Raw genomic sequence first — 19,740 nt, 5'->3', positions numbered from 1 at the left:
AGGAGAGGAGAGGAGAGGAGAGGAGAGGAGAGGAGAGGAGAGGAGAGACAAGGTGGGGAGGCTGGAGCTCACCAAGTAGGCTAAGCTCTGTGGATGTGCTTGCTTCTGTGTCCTCAGTGCTGAGATTACAGGCATGTATCACCAGGCCTATCTTTTTAATCGTCTACATTAATCCCAGAATATTAAACTCCATGCAAGCACTTCACACTTCCCCCACTCGTGGGTTTTCTTTATCGGCGGGCATAGCTGAAGAAAGGGATTAGTTAAATCTATCTGGTGCTCTTCACCCAAAAAAATCGATTTAAAAAGATGTTTCGATACAGGAAACAAGATCCAAGGGGTGTATTATTTTTAATGAAAAAAAAAAAGTAGAGACAATTTAACTGAAAAGAAGAATTTGAAATTAAGATTAAGGTTGATGAATTGGACCCGATAAGTCTTAACAGACGTCTCAGGAAATCCAGGCCCTCAATCTAGGAAGAGAGGGGCACAGCATACTGAGGCAGAAAAAAGCCAAGGAGACGTGTGTAATACATTTGTACTCAAGCCTTCCAAATCAAATATAAACGAGCAGAGAAGCAGGAATGCACTTAACAAAGAAAGCTGAGATCAAAAGACATGGGGACAGAGCTAATAAAAGAGATGGGGTGACCAGGTGAGGCAGGTCATGGCCGGCCAACCATGAGTACGCGCTTCTTTCCTTTCATCATGGATCATAGTAGTCTGACGGTTCCTTCAAACACATGGATGTATCCCGGTGACCATTCCAAGTCCTCTGGCAACTTGGAGCTTCCAATTCTGATTTGGAAGGTGTTACTTATCAGCTCCTGTTCTGCCATTCTTAAAAATGGTTCACAAAGCCCTGATCAGCAGAGCTCTGAGCATGTGTTCCTCGCCCAGGAAGTCAGAGAGCTAGGACTGGGGCCGATAATGCACACGGGAAGTCTCTAAAGACTCTAGTCATGATGACACTGTCATCCGGTCAGCAGTGAAAAGAAGTGACTGGTAAAAACATGGTCTACAACCAAAGCCACCGCAGGAAAAGGCCTGGTCTCCTTCCCGCACATATTTTTCACATAAACAACAAACTGTTGGCCCCACTGTTGGCCCTTGAGTTGTTAGTCAGCTGCTGACCTCATAATCTGCACAGCTGTGGCTTCCCAGTGTTGTCACGGAACAGATTGGGATGTCTTAATGGATCACTTTCAGAGGTTACAATTGTCAAGTGAGACCAGCCTGCTGATTCTTATTAGCTAAATTAAGCCGTGTTACAGCAGAACTGGCTAATTCATTCTAATGGCTGGGAAATCCAATGCAAATTTCCACATTTTACAGAACACATCCAAGGCTTTTCTTGATGATTTTCAGCTCTGTGCAAGCTGTACCCCAAATATGGTTTTATTGCCCACTTAAGGCAATTGTTGGAATGGACAGTGGGCTGTGATCATGCTGCCCGTGTGCATGGCGGTGGTGTCAGAGCAAACCATGTAACACTCGGTGTGTAATAGACACTGATGTGTATGATTCACAATGATCTTGGAGGACTCAGTTGTCAGTAATGGCTGTCAAGCCCTACCAAACATTGAAAAAAAGATTGCGGTCTTGCATGTTGTCTGAAAGAATGTCAGCTTCTAAAGGACAAGAGAACACCTTAGACAACACCTGATCCCCAAAGCCACTCTATGGAGCCTTCATTTAAGAAGGTGTTTATGATGGAACTGGTCTAAAACCTATGTCCAAGTGTCCTAATATAATCCTCCACTTCGGGTGGACTTCTTCTAACTTAGTGTCTGGTCTACCTGCTACTTACTGCAGTTTGTCAAGGTGATATGCAAGTTCTTTATCACAAACTTGTTTGTGTGGTAGTGCAACAGGTATCCCAGACTAACCTCAGGTTCTCTAGATCACTGACGGTTACCTTGAACTCATGATCCTCCTGCCTCTGCTTCTAAAACGCTTGGATTGCAGACATCCATCACCACGCCTATTGATGAGAGGTGTTTTTAAAAACATTTGTTTTTATTGTATCTGTGCATGCATGCATTTTGGAAGTATACCATGTGTGTGCTGAGTAGCCATAGAGGCCAAAATCAGGTACAGGAGCCCCTAGAACAAGAGATCCAGATGGTTGAGCCACCATGTGGGTACTGAGCACTGAATCTCTGCTCATGTGGGTGCTGAACACCAAGTCACTGCTCTCTGTGCAAAAGCAAGAAGCACTTGGAATCTCTGAGCCTTCTCTGCAACGCTCTGAGGCATATCACAAATGGACTTGTGTGGGTCCAACAGGTCATGTTTTTTTCTAATTCTTCGCTGTGACAATTTACACAGATGCCTTTGTCAGTTGTGTACATGCTACAGGAGTAAACAGAGACCAAAGGAAACAAGTTTATCAAACACCATAACTGTTGGCTCCAAAATACTCCAGGATGTACAAAGACGTTTACCAAAGTACTTTTAAATAGTAGAAAATAAAGCAGGCTGTCCACAGTAGGCAAATAGATACATTATGGCATATCTATGTAGCTGAGCAATGAGCAGGTACTAAATCCATCTCCAAGGATTATTTACTGACGTGGGAAAGACCAACATGAAAATGAAAGAAAACAAAAGCTGCCCAATGGTATAAATCTAATTGTTCAGCCTGCCCACAACAGCCCACATAGAAAAAGGACAATGTGGGGAAATATTTGTCATCATTGTTGAGTGATAGAAATCTGAATAACTTTAACTCTATCCTTTTATAATTTTTCAAGTTCTTCATAGTGAGCCCATACTATTAGAATAATCGAGGCAGGACAACCATTTAAAGCAGTTTGAGTAGATTTGTTAAGAGACATGCTGTAGTGGTCTTTACTGGTTTCCCTCCCTGGTTTCATTCCTAGAAACCTTCCTCCCATCCTAGTTGGTAGCTGTGCTAGTCTCAAGTGGCTGAGGCTGACGTTACTCTTGACTCGTCTCCCCTCCTACCTGCTTTTCACGAGTTCAGAGCCTGGACCGACCCAGGATTTACCCAGAAGCTTGTCGGCCTCTCTGCTTACCAGTACCATTTCTTGTCTTCCCATCACCCTCTCTTCTCTGTGGGAGCAGTTGCTTGCTCTCCCTCTTTCAGCCTTCTTCTCTCATGGTCCAATTTCCCATGTAACAGCCAAAGTTGTTAAGACACAGTTCCGGTCATCCATTTCTCTTTCATCAAAGCTCTCCACTGCGCAGGAAGCCAGAGAACCCAAGCAATGCACAGGGGCCTCCTGTCTGCCCCCAGGTCCTACTTGCTGTCTGCACAGACTCTGCTGAGTTCTTCCTTCCTCCTCACCATCTTCTGCCTTAAAGGATCAGCAGTAGCTTTGCTTTGCCGACCACACTGGAGTCGGCCTTGGTGATGTCTTTGAGACATCACCACCCTGTAACCCTCCACAGCCGATGCTTTCACCTCACCCATCCATTCTGTCAGCATTTCTTCATTGCTCCCAGTACACACATAGACACACTCACACGCACACATGGACGCACTCACTCACGTGCACTCGAGCACCTCCGGAGTTTCCATGTTGTGTAAATTTCTCTTTTGTGAACTGGTCACCTTCTAATGTATTATACAGGATGCTGATATATTTATTTATCTTGTGCATGTATAGAAGTATAACTTAAATGTAAGTTTTATTCCATCAGGGATTCTTGTGTATGATTTCTTACCTCAGCTGTAACTCTTGGAAGTGTACCTGCTGTGTGGTAGGCACCCAGAAACTGCTGGGCAGAGCGCCAGCAACGGGAAAGGTGAACAGTTGCAAGTGTGTGATGATTGTCCAAGCAAGTGGCTGAGATGCTTTACCTGTCGTTTTTTTCTTTCCTTGATTGCCACAGTTGGATGGAGCCTCCTGATGAGCTGACCTTTCCTCTTGATTGCTTTTTTTCTTTCCACCTAAATCAACAGTTCTAAACTAAATGGGAAAGTCCATTTTCACTAGTATTTAGCTTAATTTTCAGACTCTTTTTTAAAAAACGACTTCTTAGTGTCATGTGTGTTTTGACTGTATTCACCCTACACCCCAACTATTCCTAGATCCACTTCCCTTCTCTATCCATCCCTAGTAATGGAGTTATGAGCAGTTGTTAGTTGCTGAGAAGGGAGAGACAGTTTTCTCTAAGAGTATAGCCTGGTAAATCAAGTGGAAGGCCATACATCTGAGAATATTATGGTACCACAAATTGGTCTCAAAGGATTAAAAAATAAATAAAAGGATATAAAATGTTCAGAGTCTTGATAGATTATTTTAAACCCATATCTTTCATTTTCTACTTTAACAAATTGAGCCGCTAATATATCCCTGCTGAAGTCAGAGACAAGCTGTTATCTCACAGGAATTCGCTATCTAGATGACAGGACAGGAGTAAAGGTATGGCAGGACCCTGTTTGAGAGGAGCTGTTCTCCAGTAGTGGCAAAATATGTTTGGGTTCAAGCTCAGGATTTAAAAAAAAAAACAATCTTATAGAAGGTGGGTGAATATCGCCAAAGTGGTTCTTTTTCTGTTGTGAAGATGGAGTGATGTCTTCCTGTGGGAAAGAAATAGCAAAAGTAATGTGTGCGGTTATTTTAGAAGCCAAGGAAACAGGATGATGCTAAGAGCAGTGAGCCCTTCATGTGAGTTAGAGGATTGATCTTTAGTGGACGAACAGATGGCTTAGAGGTCAAGAATGTGTACTGCTCTTGCAGGGACCTCAGCTTTGTTCCCAGTGCCCATAGTATGTCTGCTGAGGGGATCTTATCGCTTCTCCTGGTCTCCATAGGCATTTGCATGAATATACTCACACATAGAGAGACACATACACATAAATAAATAAATAATAATAAGATAAATCTAAAACAAAGGAGCTCTAGGCTTAGAAGACATGGGCTTAGAAGTTCTACTTCAGAGGATCCAGATTTCAAAGGTGTGGCCTTGGCTTCTCCACTGGAACTGGTATTAAAGTACTCACCCTGCATATCAGTGTTTTGCTTCCAAGTCTTTCTAAGTTCCATGCAGAGGTATTCAGTCTCTAAAGACTGTCTGCACATCTCTCCATGTTCCCAAGAGAGGCCTTACTTTGCCCATGTAAAACCAATATAAGCCCAGAGGCGCATAAATTTGATGACTTGGGGATTTTTAAACATCAGCATAAGACTACAGATGTCTTAAGTGGTTATGGGTTGTGTGTATCTTCTTCATGTTATTATCAGTTGCCACCTGCCCGTGCATACATGCCACCGAAGTTCAAAATGCATGCCTAGCTATGGACCACTGGAGTTTCTCTTATAGCTACCATCTGTATCATAGGAACCAATACTTTCATACTTTCTTATGTCACTGGAAATTATGGATCTAAATGTATAAAATTCATCATTTAGAGAGAAAAAGTTATGACTGTTTCTCCACATAATTTTAAACTAGCCTAGGGATACAGAAAGTCAAGTCATCTTTTCAACAGGATGTATTTACTTTTCTAATAAAAGCCCAGATCCAATAAAGGCTACACCTGTAGCAGAGACTGTAGGATAGAGATGTGTCAGAGATAATTTCATACTCAGGAATTGTACAGTAGTGACATTTTGGTTCCCTAAGAACTCATGTGACCACACTCTTCATTTTTCTCCTTTTCAGCCTTTGCAACTGAACTGTAACCATTGTGCCGTCGTGTCAAATTCAGGTCAGATGGTTGGACAGAAGGTGGGGGAAGAGATAGACCACGCGTCCTGCATCTGGAGAATGAACAACGCCCCCACCAAGGGTTTTGAGGAAGACGTTGGCTACATGACGATGGTCCGAGTTGTGTCACATACCAGTGTCCCTCTCTTGTTGAAAAATCCAGACTATTTTTTCAAGGAAGCAAGCACAACCATTTACGTCATTTGGGGCCCTTTCCGCAACATGCGGAAGGATGGTAACGGCATCGTGTACAACATGCTGAAGAAGACAGTCGATGCCTATCCTAACGCGCAGATCTACGTCACCACAGATCAGCGGATGACTCACTGCGATAGAGTGTTTAAGGATGAGACTGGGAAGGACAGGTGAGTCCTCTGAGACAACCTCGTCGGCTTTCCCTGTCTTTTTCAGTGCATCTTAGCCGAGTCCCTCTGCTAGCTATCAAGTGAACACAGCTACTTTTCAAACTGATGGCTCCGTGTTTCCGATCATTATGATTGCTTCATGAGCCAACAAGGAAGTCCCATTCATGCTGCCTACACTGCCTTCTGTTCTCTCCATTGTAATTGGTTTGAGGCTCTGAGAAATGGCGGATAGTTCTCCAGGATGTCTTTAGATCTCTTCCTAGGTAGCTCAGTTTGATATTGATAAAATTGGATTTTTTTGTCTTGAAGAAGTCTTTACTACAGAAATACTTAGGAATTTCAGGATTTTAATGCATGGAAATTGTGACTCCTCCTCCCCTCTGAGAACAGAGGTAGAACAGACTGTTGACCTTCTAATGATTGCACAGTTTCTTACATACCCTGTGTTCTTGAATACTGCACATTAGTAACCAATACACTAAACAGAATACTGTTATTGAACTATGGATTGCTGGGGCAGGAGAAATGGTTTAATGGTTAAGAACACTGGCTGTTCTTCCAGAGGTCCTGAGTTTAATTCCCAGCAACCCCATGGTGGCTCACAACCATTTGTAATGGGATCAGATGCCCTCTTCTGGTGTGTCTGAAGACAGCTACAGTGTACTCATATAAAATAAATAAATAAATAAATAAATAAATAAATAAATAAATCCTTTTTAAAATGGAAATTATGTACTACTTAAAAACTCTCAGGACTAGGATTCTTAAAGAGACACGCAGTATAAATACCCTTCACTCATTTATCCAAAACCCAAACTACCTTTGTGTGTTGTTTGTGCTTCTCTGTCCCGGGCCCTGTCCCCATCCTCTTGCTTGAACCTTCCTCTCATCCCCCTTTCCCCCATCTTCCTCTTCCTCTCCTATCTCCTTCATAGTTAAAAATCTCAGGCAGCTCCTCCATCTGCTGGTTTCTCTGTCTCTTTACAAAGACAACAGTACAATCGAGGGAAGCAAAGTGACAAACCAGATTAATCTTAGCTGATGTTCCTCGCTAATAAAGAATTGCTGAAGAAGATCAGGAAACCTGTGCCTAAGGTTCTAAATTATATGTGAATTTTGCTTACTTGAGCGATACCATGAATAAATTGAGCTTCAAGTGTAAATGCAGTACTAACATTCTGATTTCCTTAATATTCATGCCATCTTTTACTATTCAATATTATTGAATAGGAAGTTGTAGCTATCGGGCGTATGCTTGCAGGGAGTTGGGCTTTGCTGTCCCCAGGTGTAATTTCAGTGCTTATAATGAGTTCCCGGTCTCGGTGAGGCAGTTTTTTGTGGTCCGTTTTTCCAGCTCACTATCCCCCACTTCCACCCAAAAGAGTGCTTTTTTTTAACTTTCTTAATAAATAGCATACACGCACACAGACACACACAGACACACACACACTCACTCGGGTGGACCTATTGATAATGTGGGCTGATTTTCACTTAGCATTTCCGACTTCTGAGCCCTTAAAATACAACTTCACCCGAAAGACAGAACAGGGCAACACTGTAACGTGAGCCCCTCGTCTGCAAGAATAACCCGGAAGGTTAGATCTAAATTAGTGTAGCATAAGCCATTCAAAGAGACGGGCGATGGAGATAAGCAGATCTGGCGTTTGCAAGAACTGCACTCACTCGTAGCACCATTCTGTACAAACGTGACCATCCTCCAGGGGCTCCTGAAACCTCTGGTCTCTCACTAGCCTCGAGCAACACGATTAATTACATGTATTTGGTTTTCCATTACAGCTATCCCTTAGGGCATCCCTCAGTTACAATGATTCGCCTGGGGATCATTTGAGGGTACCAGAGAAGAACTTAGTGTGGTATTTGGTTGTAGAGCTCATGCCTGTTGGCCTTTGCTATGAGCTTTCAGAGGCACCGTAACAGATGTGAAGTTGTAGAACAATTAGCAAGTAGCATCGGGAGGTGTTTTCTATATCTACGACAAGAGAAGCTGCTTATTGCTGTCTTGGCAAAATTAATTTGCAGATACCTATCAACGGGGTTACCAACGCTAAATTTCTTTTAAAGGTCAAATGATTTTATGGTACATTTTTCTTTTTTTCTCTCTCTTTCTTTTTCCTTTTCTACTTAGTGCGATTTCCCTAGTTACCACAGACAGGAGAATTAAAGGGCACAGGTTCTTCAGGACTCTGTAGAAGAGTTGACAGGTAGAATCAGGCTGCTCAGCTTGCTGTTGGCCAAAATGACCTCAAAGGTTTCTATCTCCACTGGGACTTAAATCTAGCCTTGCTTGCTCTGAGTATAATGATTTTTGTCGTTCTCTGGCACACACTGACAAGTTTCAGACACTATCTCTGACTTTGTGGATATGTGTTGTATGTACGCATGTACACAGGTGGAAACCAGAGGTATAAGTCTGGTGCTTTCCTCAGTCACTGTAGACCTTTTGTTTGAGACAAGGTCTTTTATTGAGCCAGAGCTTACTATTCCAGCTAAGCTAACTGAGCAGTGGCTCACAGGAATTGGTTCTGGGGTTACAGAATTCAGGGTCAGGCCAGCTTTTACATGTGATTTGGAGATTTAAGCTGAGGTTTGAGTTTTTAGTAATGGTTCTTAAACATAGCCAAATTCACAGCCTCAACAATATCTTTTAGAAACTTGTTATACGAAAAATGTCAAACTCGAGAGCAGAGACTGACTGGTAATACCTACATCTTTGTAGAGCCAGCCCTCAGCCTGAGGAACTACTAACTCGTGACCAGCTGTACCCCACACACTTTCCCCTTCACCAAGCATTATTCTAAAGCAAACCTCATACCTCATTGTTGTGTTCCATCTTTAAATATTACTGCGTATTTTAAAAGACAAAAGAAAAAACCCACGTTGTACATGGAAATGCGAACATGCCCTTCATACCACGATGTGTTTCTTTGGCTTGCAGTGGTCAACAGTTGTCTGGTACATGTGATTTAAGCATCAGCATATGGCTCATGTGTGAGAAATGCATGGTGTATTTCCAGTGTGTGTATTTACAGATACAGCTGTTTCCCGACACTACATCTTACTAAAGAAACCTAGCCACCTGGGTGTTTTACTGTCTAGTTAATTTTATTAACTTCACCTCATGTTATTTCTTCTACGTTGGTTTATATGCACTGAGAACGCCTGGATTCAGATCCAATTAATATTGATTCTTTTGCCAAGGGCATCATGTGATACCTGTAAAGGACATATACCTTATAGTTTTCTCCTTTTATGGTAGAAACCACTAATGGTAACTGTCTAGAGTCAAGAGCTTATTAGGGTTGCAAAACGATAGTGTTTTATCTTCTCTTTTTATAGAGAGAAAGTTGGCCTCATTTGGTTACCAGGAGATAGAAGATAGCACCAGCCTCTTACTGGCTGGTTCTGATGCATCACTTCCTTGGTTGGCATCCTCTGAACTGACTTGCATGTTTACAACTACTTACATACTAACAGTCAAGTGTGTCTATATTTTAGTAATTTAATTTATTTTAAAGCTTAACGCTCTGAATGTGTTATTTTAGCCTGTGGGAACCTCTTCATATTGGCTTCGTATGCTTCTGATGCTCAATAGAGGCCATGGATAGTTTTCCTCCTTTCTAGTATTGTTGGGGCTTCAGCTCTTATCCACATACACCTCCCTGCCTGTATTCAGACATTCGTCAAAGAGCCTTGGTTCTGCTAGTTGCCAAAAGAACATAACCACGGCACTGTGGCATCCATTATTGCAAGGCTGGGTTTTTCTTGCTTGGCCTTTAGAGTGGGGCAGAGTGATGTGTTTATGAAAAGATAAAGGTATGTTCTATGGAGGTGTGGTGAGGCCTTGGCGGGCCCATGCTGAGGCCTCCCCTCCCCATGAAGGACCAGCCACTCAATGATATAGTATATAATAGTTTATTAAGGGCATGGGGAGGGGAGTTAAGAGGATACTAGAGGCAGAGAGAGAGAGAGAGAGAGAGAGAGAGAGAGAGAGAGAGAGAGACCCGCCATGAGCATGTGGAGAGAGAGGGGGAAGGGAAAGCAAGTGCAAGAGAAAGCAAAAGAGCAAGAGAGCAAGGAGAGGTCAAGCAGCCCCTTTTATAGAGAGTCAAGCTTACCTGGCTGTTGCCAGGTAACTGTGGGGCAGAGCTTAGAATGCTAACACGGAAATAGACTACAACCAATATATGCTATGTGTGTTGTCTATAAATAAGATCATCCTTTTGAGGTTCAAATGGAGTCTTTCCATTCAAACTCAGGCCTACCAGACTTTTATTTTAACATACATGTCTTACAGTGTCTTATAGCCATGTGTCTGGCAGACTGCCAATCAAAGGCCCCAGGAAAAGCAGTGCAATTACTCATTTGCCCTACCTTACAATACACAGTAAACTTCACATGATGGCGAATCAACTATGTGATCATTGCCAGCCTGTTAGGGGATCTGTGCACCAAAGATGTTTAAATGTTAGGCACGAGTGCTACATGTATAAGGCTGCAGTCCCTTGGTGTGTGCTGAGATGTCTCCCCCAAAGACTGCAATGTTTTCCTCTCAAGTAATTGGGAGTAGGTGCTATGCTGGGCACACACAGGAACACACAACGGACTTGGGAACCAGACTTGCATTTAGTCTACTTTTGTCGTAATGCTGTTTCGGTCTTACTGTCAGAATTCATCAGCAAGTGTCATTTTCATCTTATTTATGTTTGGTGGAGATCAAGCTCATGACCTTTGACATGCCAGGCAAACACTGTACCATTGAGACAACACCCCCAATTCCTCAGATTCTAATGGCGAGATCAAGTCGCTGTTGATTCATAGACCTAAAATGTTGATGCCACTGTCATTTAAGATGATTATATAAAAATATAAAATCAGGTTCAATTTCTTGAAGGAAAATACTTCTCAGTTTCTTTTCTTCAGTCATCAAAGTTCTGTTTGAAAACTCCAGCCCTGGGCTGGTGAGATGGCTCAGTGGTAAAAGGTGTTTACCTCCAAACCAAAGACCAGAGTTTGATCTCTGGGGCCCAATGTGTGGAAGGAGAGAACTTGTTCTTGACAGTTGTTCCCTGACTTCCCACACTCTGTGGTGCATGCGTGGGTGTGAACTGTCACCGTCACCCCCAACTCCAGATAAATAAATGTCAGCTAGGTATATTTTCATTTTCCCGGAGGTTTTCTCTTTCTTACGAGACTCCTCACCGAGGTAATGTGCTGTGGGGGAAGCACTGCTCAGATGCTTGCCTTTCTTGGAACGATGCTAGACTAACCTTTAAGTGGATTGAGAGACTTTTTCAAACCTAAAGAGAATTAATTTGTTCTTTTGTTAGTTACTGCCTAACACTCCTAGGTTTGTCTGTCAGTGTAGCTCCGTGGGGGAGCCTGGGAGCCATAGAGAGGACTCTCAGTTTTTCTGTATGGAGAAGCCAATTTTCCCTAGAATCCTCTGATCACTGGACAGTGGCCACCTTTATAACTGTTCTTACCAAATGCAATTCTGGGAAACAAGAATTAAGAATTCTGCAGACCTTCCTTGCCTTCCAGAAACCTTTTGGGGTGAAAGGTTTTTATATTCAAAACACTCTGACCAAAACGTCTCTTTGCTTCCTTTTTGAATGACTGGTATGCATGCATAACAGTAGCGTGCTGGCAGCCAACATTTACCCTAATACATTTTAAGATGAAATCCCCCTGGAGGTGCTCCTGCGCTGACAGAGGCACATGGTGCCCTCTCTCCCGAACGATGAGAGTATGTGCGTGGCATGCATGGACACCGGGGGAATATTAAGTTCCCAGAAGGCCCCAGGCACATGACGGGTGCTGTGCTCTAACCTCTAGCAGGTGGGCAATTGCAGCTTGCTTCCCACTTCAGAAACATGTCGGCAGATGTAGGCACATTATTTAATTAACTAATAATTGAGAAAGCTATAGTCACTATTAAAAGACCAAAGCTAATTCTAGGCTGATAAAGGACTCTTAGCTGCTCTAAATAGGTCGTAATTAGCTGGCAGCTATGTGGCTCCGCCTTCAGGGATGGGTGAAATTAATGAAAGCTAGCAGTGAATGGAACTGTGTTTCATGATGTTCCTGCCGCAGGTAAAGAGGGTAAGGAGAGAGTTAGTCACTTTTAAGGGCCATTTAGGAAGCAGAGGACATGAAAGCCACTGCCAGGAAGTAGAGAGAGCATGGGACATTGATTTGTACATATCAAGTTCTCTGCTGACTCCGTTCTGCCAGAGAACTCTGTCACTGCCACTCATTCTCCGTGAGAGAAAGAGAAGCCAGAGATGTGCCAGCCCTCATTGCTATCCATGGTGACAGTTCCCTCGTCTAGCCAGGGTCTTCAGGCCAGCACGGGGTTCACTCTTTCAGGTGGGTTATTTCTAAAAGTTTCTTCTATTTGCTCTAGGGATTAAATTGGCTCAACTCATAGTAGTTTCTTGGTTGAGGGGTTTTATATCTCCTCTGAGGATCTGGGGTCCCTGTGAGCTCCCCCTACCACTGCACAAGGCAAACAGCTTCAAGGAACACAGTGTAGGAAGGAGGAGAGTCAAAAATGAAGCCTTAGTCAGCCAAAGCCAAAGAAGTGTTGTCCTTGTATGCTGACTCCAGAGACAGAGACAGAGTTGTCCAGCTGTTCCTAACTCTCAGTTAATAGCTCCTAACCTGAGAAAAACCTGGACCAAAAAAAAACGAGAAAAGGGGAGCAAGCCTTGGAGAGAACAGGCGGTATTAAAATCAGGGTTTCCTCTTTTTGTTCTTTTGAAGACTGTCACTGAAAATGCACCGAAGCACCTTTTCCTCTGTAAGTGGAATTAATGACCCTTCTCCAGCTGATTTATTTGGCAGGAACATTGAGTTCATACAACAGTTGTAGCTAGATCCGTTGGACTCCCAAGTCACAAAAGTATAATAAGGCATCTAGGACTGTGGCTTCGTGCTAACAAGCATCCAGGCGCAGGGAACTTCCTTCTTCCCGTTACTAAGTGGCATGTATAGTACCCATGTGATGGTCAGATACTGGAGATTAAAAGTCCTATGAGAAGACAATGTCTCTTAATAACAGCAGCATAGGATGGATGTTTATGATGAACCGACTTCTGTGTATTTAAGACACACTTATGCACACATGATGGGAGAGAGGGAGAACGAGGAGAGAAAGAGACAGAGTTGGGTGGAGAGAGTACGCTATGCAGAAAGTCCCAGTAGACAGTTACACTGAACATCCCTGTCCACATAGTGGCTTCTGAGCACTGCGCAGGTGTTAGCTTCCTTCACGAGGCACGCCACGTCTAGAACTCAGCTTTCCAGTCCTTCTCTAAAGGGCGCTTGTTTGTTTTAGGTTTTGTCTCAGAGTCAGCCCCCTGCTTCTGTTATCTGAATTTCTTCCGGCCATATATTTATTTCGTTACTTGGACTGTTTTCCTCTCATCAAGTCTATGTCACTGGGAGTTAAGACTTGGAAGCCAAAAGTTGTCTCTTTCTCTGTGTTCTTTTAAAACTAGAGTTGAGGACTGAAGAGACGGCTCAGTAGTTAAGACCGTGTGCGCTACTGCAGAGGGCCTGGGTTCAGTTCCCAGCACTCATGTCAGACAGCTCTTAACCCTGTAATGTCTGCTTCAGGGGCATCTGCTGCTTCTGATTTCCACAGTCACCTGACTCACATGCTGCTCCCCCCACATATGCACACATAATTTAAAGTAAAATAAATGTTTAAAAAATGAACAAAGTCAGTTTTTTTGTTTGTTTGGTTGGTTTGGCTTGGCTTTGCACTTAATCTTGTGAGATTCATCTGCACTTCTAGAGTTTACTTAAACGATCACTTTAGAATGCAGGGTACTGGAGCCTGGGGATAGCCTCTGTGGGGTGCTTCCTCCTGGAAACATTTCTTCCTAGCTACAGAAAAGATTCCATTGAATTAGAGTTCTTGATGTAGCTCTTTTCCTTAGTTCAGAGTAGATTGTCTGAATCAGCAGAGTCCATTCCAGACTTCGGTGTACATCCAGTTGATTGCTGATTTGGGAGATCTGGAGCCAGGCTCTAGAGTTGGCATTTTCAGTGAGAGCCCAAGCTGGCTTTGATGTTGCTCATCTGAGGAGGCCACTTTAAAATGTGCTTTTGATTGTCTTGAAAGAAGGACAGACAATACCTCTTTCAAAGATAAAGAATAGCTGTTTCCCAAATAACCTTGGTAATAGGTAGTCAGATCCCAATTCTGTGATCCCGTCTTACGAAAGGGCACTTACGTGATGCACCGCATCCTCTGTCCATCTTTGTTGGATAGGGTAGTGAAGCCTGGTGCCCATCTCTACAGTAAATCAGTGTACTGTTCACATACCCTATCCCTCTTTCAGCTTTTGGACCTTCTCGTGTCAGGGCTCCTTGGGTTCTCCTCAGTGATGGCCCACTTCTCCTCCTCCATCATCTCCACTGCTATGGCTACAGTGTGATATTTCCTGCCTCCCGCACAGGAGACTGCTCATAAGCCCCACCACCTTTGTGCTTCTACAGAGACGCTTCTCATAGGACTGGCCCTTTCGTCACAAAGCACATGGACATAGGCCATGCTTCATCACCACCTCATTCATGAAGCCTTTTGCAACATGCCCAGATAGAGTGTGTATTTGCTCTGAAAGCCCATAGCATTATAACAAGCCCATAGACTTGTGTTTTTATAGAAACCATCACTTTCGATCACACACCATTGCTGCTTAAGTCTAAGCACATCAGGTGCTCCACAAACACCTTGAAAGGGTACCAGCTTTTATATATATGTCTCCCTAAGCACCACAGACCGCTTGACTTAATACTCCACCAGTAAATATTTAATGGATGGATAAATGAATACAAATCCTACCCAATACATTTTTGAGTTCAAAAATCCTTTTTGTGGGCTAGCTAGAGCTTAGTGTAGAGAGCTTGCCTGGTGTGTTCAAGGTCCTAGGTTCAGTGCCCATTACTGAAAGAAACAACCTAGAAATCCCTTTGTTGTTTATGAAATACTAGTGAATTTCAGAGCAGTTTTATGTCGTATAGGTGGCTCGCAGCAATGTTGAACGGATAAATTGTAGGGCTGGATTCTGATAGAAAAGTCTCCACAGTTCTATTCAGAGAGACCACCCGTGCTGTCTTAGCCAAAGGTTGGCAAATCTGTTAACTTTTCTAGGGTTTTTATGGCTGGGTGCTGGGTTTGTAATAAGTCACTGACAGATCCATTCTTCAAAGGCAGGCTTCTATTTTAGTTTCTCAACAGTGGTAAAGCAGGTTCCAAAATCTCGCTCACAATTCTCTTAGCTGCCAGTTGCTTCATGAACAGACCCAGCCAGAGAACCTGAACCCACCGACACTCTTGTCCTCAGGAGGCAAATGTCAGAGTCATCCGGAGCAGAAACTAAAGACCACAGCAGAGGGCTAAAGCCACTAGCAAAAGCATCTGGGTGTCATTCTCCAGGTATGCCTCTTAGTTGTCATAATACACACACACACATACACACACACACACACATACACGCACACACTAACACACCATTTTCTTCTTTGATATGAAAACTGTAAATGAGAACACTTTTTTACAGTGAGAACACTTTAAATAATTTCATGATGAGCCTAGAGAAAAGAAAAAAATGGCAGCCGTATCTTCCAGTCCTCTGCACAAATGATTGATGGGTTTGTGTCCTACACTTGAAGGGAAATTATTGAAAACATTTATTTTATACAGTTCAGACCATGCCCCTCTTTGGTCACATTCTGTGATGGCCCTCTGCTTTCATATTTTAAAAGTTGAATTCATATCTCCATACCCTACTTTACTGTTTTTAGTTTTAACATAGTTGTTTGGGAAAAGGCTAAGCAGGCCTACAACTTAGCAGGTTCAAGATACCCTTGAGCTCCTGCTCTCTTGCTTTTAGGTCCTGTGTGGTCTGTAACCGCACATGGGTATCACCACTACATGTGGTGTATGTGGTACTAAGATCAAGCCCAGGGCCTCCATGCATGCCCCACAAGCTCTCCAGCAATGGAGCCACATTCTCACCAAGGCAAGCTTTCCTGATGACTCTCAGTGTTTCTGGTGGGGTCCTGGTCCTTTATTTCCTCTCTGAGCTTTGTATGCCCCACATAACGCCTTGTTCCCTTTGCTTTGTCACCCTAGTCACCTGGCAGGCTTGGTTTGGGCAATGTAACCCTAGCTCACTGCCAGGATACACTTCTTCCCATGTAGTGCAGAGCCAGCTCAGTGAGCTGATCACAACACCTGACACAGAACGTGGACTTCTTATATCTGGCATGCCCGAGTCTTGTTCCACGTTTCCTTCTTTTACATCATGGCCTTTCAAATCTACTGTATTCTATGATATATTTGTTTACTTCCTTGCTTCTTTCTTTTGTGTGTATCTCCTACTAAAACATATGTTCTCTAAGGGAAGGGGGTCATTATTCTGCCCACTAATACAGACCAAGGACCTCAAATAATGCAGGTTATACAATAAATAATCAATATTTTTTTTGGTGATGAATGACCCAGAGATACACAAACAGAGATTTAGGTGATCTTATAAGACCAATTTTACAGGGTCTCTCAGATAGCTGGAAAACAAAGCAAGAGCTGAATGCTTTCAGGGAGAGCCTCAAACATGTGTAAAACAGTGGGTTTTGCCCTGCAAAGACTGATAGTTTGGAAATTCTAGGATTGGAGTTGTGTTACTCAAAAGAAACACCGTTTACCTAAGGAGCTTCCCTGACCAATTTTCATTCCTTAATATCTGGTATTGTAGTTAAAATGTCATTGGCTAGATTGGGTAATTGACTTGTTCTCCAGTAAGGACAGCACCATTCTCTTACTGAGTTGGGAGAACAATTGTTCACCTAGGAGCTGACTGAACACACAGTGCTGGGCTCCTACCCAGAGTGCCCTACTTGATGTTTCTAGACTACACCTCAACTCAGGAGCTCTGTCTCTCTAGGAAACAGCCAGGTAGTGCTGCGTAGGTTCTAGGTCCACACCGAGAAGGTCTGTGCAGAGAAAGTAATATTCATTTACCTCTATTTAGCTAAGATTTAGTTGTATGTACCTAAAATAGCTATATATAGCCCCTTACCATTGGTGTAGTATGCAAATGTCTAGAATTCTCTTCTCTGATACTTTAATGGTAGGGAACCTTCGACTCAGTGTGGAATGCCAATGCAGCGCTGTCACCTCGTCTGTCACTGTCATAAGCTCGTGCCCCTCTGCAGCTGTGCCAGATGTCGCTCATTAGTGTGTAAGGGAGCAGCACTTTATCACTGTAGCTAGAGAACTATTGCTCACTCCATCCTGGCCCCTGAGTAAAGCACGAATATGTAGGTGTGTGTTTAGTCTACTCTTACTTTGCAGTTTGGCTCATCAGGTATTTATTTCCCTAACAATTCATGAGCTTGTCCTCTCCTCTCTTTCCTTCCAATTACATCCCTTTGAAGTTCCGTTTACCACCGCTTGAACACTGTGCTCACCACAGCCTTACCTCCTCTGGTGTGTAATTTCTCTGTTGCTTGGATTATCCACATGAGGTGGTTATCTTGGATGTATGCCCATGATTTAAGATAATGAATAACACTTCATTGTCTGATTCATCCCAACCAGATGAGTAGCCTGTCATTATGACAGCAGATTAAAGCATTCTCTTCCATTCACCGTGTCCCCCCCCCCCCCCCAAGGGAGGAAGCACGGGCAATGCACATCAATTTTAAAGGTTGAAAGTGTGAGACACTGGCACAAAGACCAAGGCTGACACTGGACAGCCTCTTCTAGAAACCATGAGACTGTGTGAAATAGAGAAATGGTTAGAATTTAGGATCCAGGGGAAATCTATAAATTGGGTATTCAATAGGTAGGATTAAAAAAACGTTTTTCATTAAAAAGAGAAACTGCATTCGGTACCTCATGCAAAGGCATGGTTGGGCACGCAGTGCCTGTTTTTATTCATTAGGGGACATGAGAAGATGTAGAGAGATTGTCTAGAAAAGTGGATGGTCTGTTACGGTGGTTCTTTTTGTTGAGAGTCCCATTAAATCTTTGTGAATCAAGTTGTGCATGCCATTGTACTGAGATGACTGTTTGAGCCTAGTTGTTCATTGCAGAGGACCCTACACAAACTCTTCAGGTAACCATGGATGAGCAAGGCATAGCTCCTGATTCAAGGTGATTTCCCCAACACATTTATCTTAGTTTGCCTTTACTTTTTCTTTCTTTTTTTCTTTTTTCCCCTGTTGCTATGATAACATCCTTTTGCAAAAGCAGCGTACGAGGGAAAGGGCTTGGTTTAGCTCATTGTTCAGGCCATACTTGGTCGTGGTATCAGTAACTTGAAGCATCTGGTCACATGACAGCCATAGTCAGAAGAACAAAAGCAAAGACTGTCACAGGTAGAACTTAGCTTGCTTTCCTGACTTTCATACAGTCCAGAATCCCAGGCAAGGACTGGAGCCACCCACAGTATGTGGTTCTTTCTACCTCAGTTAACGTAATCAAGATAACCCCCCACAAGCGTGCCCGGAGGTTCATCTATCACGTGATACTAGATTTTGCAAGTTGACAGTTGACACCACCTGCAGCCATGTTCTGTGTTTCTGTTGTGTTTGTCCTCACCGGTCAGCTGCAACAGATACAGTCAGCTCCACTTAGGAGCACATTAGCCTCTCTTCCTTCAGTGAACGGAGTGTGTCTCACTTGTTTGTTCTTTGTGGAGATTGCAGTGACTCTGCCACTTTCCTTCTCTTGACTTCCACTGGGACTCATCCAATATCTCAGCACCCTACCTAAATTAGGGGAAAACATAAACCACTTGCAGCTCTGTCACCTGGAAGCAAATACATAAAATATCAGAAGACCAGAAACTGCCGTAAAACTGGCACACCCTGCTTCCTGAGCAGGTGGACGCTTGATAGGCAGAGAGTTCCTGGTGGTTTTCCTGCCAAGCACACTGTGGGTGTTCAATAAATATTAAATAATCAGAAGAATTTCCTAATTATGACGAACATTTTTCTCTATTAAGCAGATGGCGCTCTATAGGAGCGGGCCATTATTTATAAGTGTGACACAAGGTGCTGGCAACTGTGTGCAAAACGTGGCTCTGGCTTCAGTTACTGGATATATGCTACAGCAAAGTTTTGTGTCAGACAGCTTGATCAATATTAATGTTTTTGATTTTTAAAAAAAAAAAGCCTGTGACTAGAGAGATGGACTTTTTGCGTCCGTGCCTGTAATCCTGCCATTGAGATGATTAATAGGGGCTTCAGCTGTAAAATCATCCCTTGTAATGCGATATGAAAGGCACCTGAGCAGGCAGCACTGCATGAGCTGCAACTCTCGTCCCTCTTGCCTTCTACAGGAGTTTGTCTTTCAAGTCCTTGGACTGTCTCTGTGTTGCTAAGGCTTGATGCACATACCTCTCTGATAGTCTCTTGGCTCAGAGCCATAGCTGAAACCTCACTGGAGATTAAGGAGAGCTAATTAGGTGCTCCCAAAATACACATCATTTTATGATTTTGCACATCGCCGTGATGAAAATAACCCGTCTAATTCCGTCAAGTCACGTAAATTATACCGAGGGACGATGAGAGGCGGCGTCTCCCATCTTCGGAGACGTTGGTTGTCAGCACATCCGCATGTCCGGAAGTCACAAACCGGAGGCACGACTTG

At 43.3% G+C, this 19,740-nt stretch overlaps 1 protein-coding gene across 1 annotated transcript in view; it reads left to right on the top strand.

Annotated features, from left to right (window-relative positions):
- The window catches only part of St6galnac3 (ST6 N-acetylgalactosaminide alpha-2,6-sialyltransferase 3), a 499,975-nt gene that overhangs the window by 279,960 nt on the left and 200,275 nt on the right, over positions 1–19,740 (top strand). The window contains exon 3 of the mRNA XM_028754316.1: positions 5,638–6,047. Coding sequence (XP_028610149.1) covers positions 5,638–6,047 — 410 coding nt within the window. The remainder of the gene's footprint in view (positions 1–5,637; positions 6,048–19,740) is intronic.

Source organism: Grammomys surdaster, unplaced genomic scaffold, assembly GCF_004785775.1.
Source record: "Grammomys surdaster isolate TR1022 unplaced genomic scaffold, NIH_TR_1.0 125996, whole genome shotgun sequence".
NCBI lineage: Eukaryota > Metazoa > Chordata > Mammalia > Rodentia > Muridae > Grammomys > Grammomys surdaster.
Note: the sequence above shows the minus strand (reverse complement) of the source record. Positions and strands in the feature narration are given on the sequence as shown.